We start from the raw sequence: 6,000 nt of genomic DNA on the forward strand, positions 1-6,000 counted from the left end.
CGTACCGAGAGGTTCGGTTAATCTTATTGTTTAGCTTGGTTCTCTCTGCGGTTACATCTTTATCATTTTGCTTCGTACGTCTGAGTATTTAGGTTTGCTTGTTACTTGTCGTGTTACGGTTACATTAAGGACTATACATTATTAAAGTGTACCGCACTTATTTTGGAAGTCTTCATCTTGTTCTTTCTCAATTGCCACAAATATGGCCCGATGGTCGGCGAGGCGGGAGGATAAGAGATTGTCGTCCAGTGACTTGAACACGTTTCAGGTGCTATCTTCATCTGAATCCACTCGCCTGGCCGCTTCGTACTTACGACGTTTCTCGAGGCGTGCGGCTCGTTCTTCCTCCGTCTCCTCGGCTCGCTGCCTCCTTTTGGTTTCATTCCTACGACGAAGCCTGGCTTCTTTCAGTCTATCCGACTCACTTTCCCCATTGGCCGACGAATCCCACCGAGCCGCCCCTTCTATATATGCCATGCAACGCCGGCTCCTCCTCTGTTGTTGCAACGCGGTTTCACCGGCTCCTCCTCTGACGTCATGCCAGATGGCGCGGCGAGCGGTGCTGCCAGCTGCGGCGGTTGCTAGGCAACGGCTGAGCTCGCGGTGCGGCCACCGGCCACGGCGAAACGGCGAGAATACGGACAATGTAGCTCTCGCTACAATATAGCAATTAAAAGTGCCAATCGGCAATCTTCCGCGCTTGCGTAGCGGTAACGTCTCTGACTGCCATCGTTCAATTGAAGGTTCGATTTTTTTTCTGTTCATCTTTTTTTCTTTTTCTTTTTTTCTTGCGGGAGTTTCTCTGACATTACGAAACAGTTTTCGCCACTTAGGCATAATAAAGGCAATTACCAGTGGGCAGCGCGCCCTCACTTCAGCTTGCCAGCCAGTCATAGCACCGACAGGTGATGCGTGTAAGTACGTTTATGGCACTGTATTTTCACTATGCTAATACCGCTATTTTTATATGTGCTCTTCAGTGGATGCAAAAAGGAAATGAAAAGCAAAAAATAAATCCAGGAAAAACATTATGAAATGGTGTTCGACCGAGGTACCCGGTGCAGCAGTCGCATGTGTGATCGCAACGCTAACAAAACGGCCGAGATGCGCTCGTTTCTGTATTTGTAATATTAACCACTGCCTCAACTGTTTAGCTTTCGGCAGCATGATGTTAAATAAATCCGCCGTTTTTTATATAAAAAAGATTTTTTTGTGCTTTACCTACGTTCTACTCTAATATTTTGTTTATATCGTGTTGAACACAACATAGCCACTGCATGTTTTGTTAAAAGAGCAAGCCCTCAGTGGCGTTGGCATTGATTACCATCGAAGTGATCTATTGCATTTCCACGCAAATATTTTATCATGTTTGCGCAAAACCCCATCTATACACCTTTAACTGCTTTACGTAGACAGAAAAGCATCAAAGTAGAATAGTATATAAACGGGCAACAGCGGAAAATGTCTTTAAATTTATGAAGAACTACTGTATGCGTCTCAAACGACACCGTAACTTACGCCACCAATTATTTGAGTTCATATTGGTAGTATGCATAGCGTTATCATTGAATCAGACTCGCGAAGAAGTGTCAAGAAAGAACTGGTTTCAGTGACACAGCAAACGGCACGACAACGGTCACTCGCACCTTTTCGTGAAGGAGAACTGAAGGTGATTTGAAGAGTAGTCAGCGGGGCCAACTGTTCGTAAAAGAGTTGTGGCTGTCGGCTTCGGCTATCTAAAGTGCCTATTAATATCTTGATCGCAGCTTCAACTTCCACACCTTCTTAATTGCTAATTGCTGCAACAGGCACGCACTGGCACCAATAACCTTTGTGGATCGCTGTTCTATTTAGTGTAACCATACCTTGTCATAGTATCACTTCGAGGAGCACCAATTGGAATGCATTTTTCCTTGCTTTAAGGTGGCGGTCCCACTCCAGCGGCATGATCCCCCCGTTTTCCGTACTTTTGGAGCAACCGTGGCTGCTCTTCTACTTAGGATACAAAGTTTTCGTATATACCATAAAAAGTTTAATTCTTTTAGATTCCAACTCTATATAATATAAAGAAATTGATTAATGTGATTTAGAAATAAATGTTCAAGAACAAGCATGAGGTACATAGTTTTTGCGAACTGTGTCTCAGTTGTTACCATATTTGGAAGAAACTACCGAATTTACTGGATTGCGGCTTGCTCTGTAGCTTTAGGACGTACTTATCTATTGCCTAGACGCAGCAAAATAATGTTGAACTTTTACTTTTTGGATAATTTGCTTTTGAAGCTTGTCAAAATATCGCAACTTCTGTTTTAAGCAGCCCGGCAACTACACGCTCAAGGGAGCTAAATGTTGGATAACTTAGAGTTCAAGGAATTTCCATTTAGGACGCAAAATTTCATTCATGTACCTTTATTAGTTTTAAACCGCAGCTTCGTACCTTTAGTACCTTCCCGTAAAAATGGACAAAAGTAAGACCAGAAATATAAATATTGCTTTATTTCGGTCGCATTATTAAGAAAATTAATAAAGGTACATGAATGAAATATTGCGTCCTAAATGAAAATTCCTTGAACTCTAATTTATCCAAAATTTAGCTTCCTTGGGCGTGTAGTTGCCGTGCTGCTTACAAAAGAAGTTGCGATATTTTGGCAATAATCAAAAGCAAATTTCAAGCAATATTCAAAAGCAAAAGCAAGTGCATGGAAACCATGCAATGTGTAAGTTTTCTAAGAAAAAAGCACGCTTGAAGGACAAGTAGACATAAATGTGAGCAGCTTCATTTTCACTATATGGCCCCGGGTCATATGTACGCGTGTAAAGGAGCACTAGCATACCTAAATAACATTGCTAAGCAGGTTCCTCTTCAGCGTAACCATGCACTAGTATCGCCTTAAAAATAGCTTATTCACTTTTATAACTTCTTCAGCAAGGAAAGAGCCTTTGAACTATGGAGTTTGTCCTCGCTCAGTTGTAGCCTTGGCTCACTTGGTGGTAGACCAAGTGAGCCACAATTTAGAACATAAAAAGCGGCAGGTGCGTCAAATATGGGCGTCAACTTTCTCTTTAACCCGACTGCAGTGAGGACATCTCGGGCCCGCTCTGGTTCTTCAACGGCGACCTGTGTCGACCGTGGGACTTTCCCGGCGGCCTCTGCCCAGCCGCCAATGACAGCGGGGCCAATTTGTTTGCCTCGTCCGAAGAGTGCGGGCGCTCCTGCCAGGAGCGCAGTTCACGCACCAGCGGCTGTGGAGTCCCGAGGCAGGAGGGCTGCTCACTGGACAGACTGAAACAGCCGTACTTCGCCAACATGGCTGCGTCGGGTGCGGCTGAGCGATGTTTGAAAGCGACGGCCAAGAACCTTGCCCGCCATCTGTGCCTCACGGGCAAGAACCGCTTCAGCACTCTGGAGGCTTGCAGAAATGCTTGCGTGGGTAGCACTCGCGTGTGACGACAGTGCACGAAGTGCCAGCGCTCCTTCTGACTTAATACACGGTTCGCTGACCCGGCTGCTCAATCGCGCTGATAATTATTAAAAATTTGTCATTCCCGCCCCGTTCTTGAGCTGTTCTATCGTGCAGGTTTATATTTTGTAACGTACGAGCACCTGATAACTTTTTTTTCTTCCATGATTGTTCGGTAAAAGAATCGCGTTAGGATGCCGGCTATCTTTTCCGGATATGTATTGATGAGGTCATCTTTTTAAGTACGTGCATTTTTCATAGAGCCTATAACACAGAACAAAATAAAAATAATAAACCAAAGAAAAATATTATTTGTAGATGCTAATTTACTTTTTCATTTCTGTGGACAATCGCCCTTGTGGGAATGAGTCATTTTCAAAATAACTGAACGCCAACAAGAATGCCGAAAAGACGGCAGAACAGAAAGGACGCTGGAACGTGACGTGCTGGCGTCTTTCGTGTTACGTGTTTTGTATCTTCTGATGTGGTTCCAAGGTATATGTAGGCAGTGGCAGCGAATGTGCCATAGAAGCCCATAGGTCCTGCAATGACGGCTTTTGGAGCCACGGCGACGCCGTCTACATTTCGCGGGGCCAACTTCTCGGCGGCAAAATATCTGCATTCGCTGTTGGAGGCTTGTTGCGCCAAGTACACTGCGCTAGCTCACATCACATTGCTATGACGTCACATATACTGAGAACACAATACAAATAAAGTGCAGTAAGAACATTCGCCACAACATCGCGTCACAAACAAACCTCAGTGCACCCATCTATGTTCGTAGACCTCATTCTATAGCGGCGCGCATTGCACTGGCGAGCCTTGAAAGTTGTGCTTTAATTCAGAACAAGGGGTCCACCCAGATTTTAAACGAAGTAGCTTATTCATGTGCCCTTAGTACCAACACACACCTGTTGTTTTGGTGTTTAGATAAAATACAGCACGGTTGCGACTTGTAGTTTTTCTCTGGTACTGAAGACATAGCTAAAACGTAATATTTCGTGAAAAGGCAGTTCAAAAATAAAGTTATTGATCAAATCTTATAAGGCTAACACTATAAATATAGCGATTACTTTTTATGCCTACGCATAAGACAGTTTTGACGACATTACGGTGTTAAATACGGTAATACCATGTCGGCATATCTTGGCCCGCATTGCCACGAGCAAAGTTCAGAAAGCCTGCACAGTTTTGTATTCATAATTATTCAAGGATGGCAGCAAACAGCCTGTGACTTCACATTTTCCTATTCTAATGGGATTGTCTGTACTTTTTCAAATGTTTCCATTGGAGACTTATTGGATGCATAATTTTCAAATAACTGGTGCTTTGCCCTGCGAGATGTAGTCACGCTTAAATCGCGCGACCATAATTGATGTCGCTGCTCATTGGCTAGGAATCATATTTCAGTCTCGACTTCGCGACCAGATGACGAACAGCGTAATGAAATGTATCTGCAATCCATTAGCGCAACATAGATGACAACATAGCGCAGTGGGTTGTAGTCTTTGGTTTCGTCCGTGTTGAGGAGAAAGGTTACATGTGCCAACCGCACCTGCTCGATAAACAACGTGTACTACCAGACTAATAAAACTTTATTAAAAGGTGGAGCCATCGATGCATTCAGAAGCAGTTTCAAGAAAAAAAAACGGTAAATGCGGCCCCATACGGCGAGAACGAGAACACAGCAACAGGAGAAAGCTAGATTGTGATATAGTTAAAACGAGCCTCAACTAACAAGCAATATAATAAACAATGCAGCGCGTCCGTGCATACTTTTCTTAGTGCGCGTGTTTCAATGGGTGCACATACAATGTAGCAAGGTGTTTAAATGTAAACTATCGCTAGCTCCTTATTGGACAGCCTTCAAAACGCATCAAAATCTTTCAGGTGCACACCGAAGAAAAAACAATCATTTGTAGTTTGATTCTTTTGCAACGGGGCTGTTAAAACCAACATATATCGCTCTCGGAAACTAACAACTGGAGCTAAGAATCATAAAGCTGTTCTTTTCAATCGCTCGCCACATTTCCGTTAAGTTCTGACGAACAATAGTGCATTTGCAATGAGCGCGCTGAGACTCCTTCAAGATCCCCGTGCCAATGTAAGGCAGACGTACACAAGTATTTGTGCGACCACTGTACGGCGTGTAAGGTCACTTCTGACCTTCGGTATACCAGCGTATATCGGGCCTTTCAGACGACTAATGTGGCTATGCACGCGATGCTTATATGCATGGTCACGCTAACCGTCTTTGCTCAGCTACTTACACAAGCCTTCAGTCGCCATTTGAGGTAAGGGCTACATGTTCGGTTCTGACATTTTGAGCGATGCCGCAACTGAACGCAATGTAAACATAATTTTCTTGACAGGTGGGAAAGCTTGCGCAGCAGATGCGGACATCGCATCGTTACTATAAAATTATTGTCTCTATTTCTGAAAACTTCAACTGAAATGCTGACTACGTAAATCTGACTACTGCAATAAGAAGCTGTCTGAAGGAAAATCTGTGTGAAAATGTGATCGTAACTGACGGTAG

At 43.8% G+C, this 6,000-nt stretch overlaps 1 protein-coding gene across 1 annotated transcript in view; it reads left to right on the top strand.

Annotated features, from left to right (window-relative positions):
* Nucleotides 1–3,543, top strand: part of LOC119454176 (uncharacterized) — a 28,979-nt gene extending 25,436 nt beyond the window's left edge. Inside the window, exon 5 of the mRNA XM_037716168.2 lies at nt 3,079–3,543. Within this exon, the coding sequence (XP_037572096.2) occupies nt 3,079–3,448 (370 nt within the window). The 3' untranslated portion in view covers nt 3,449–3,543. The remainder of the gene's footprint in view (nt 1–3,078) is intronic.
* Nucleotides 3,544–6,000: the final 2,457 nt, after the last annotated feature.

The sequence above is a fragment of the Dermacentor silvarum genome, chromosome 5 (assembly GCF_013339745.2).
Source record: "Dermacentor silvarum isolate Dsil-2018 chromosome 5, BIME_Dsil_1.4, whole genome shotgun sequence".
In the NCBI taxonomy this organism is placed as follows: domain Eukaryota; kingdom Metazoa; phylum Arthropoda; class Arachnida; order Ixodida; family Ixodidae; genus Dermacentor; species Dermacentor silvarum.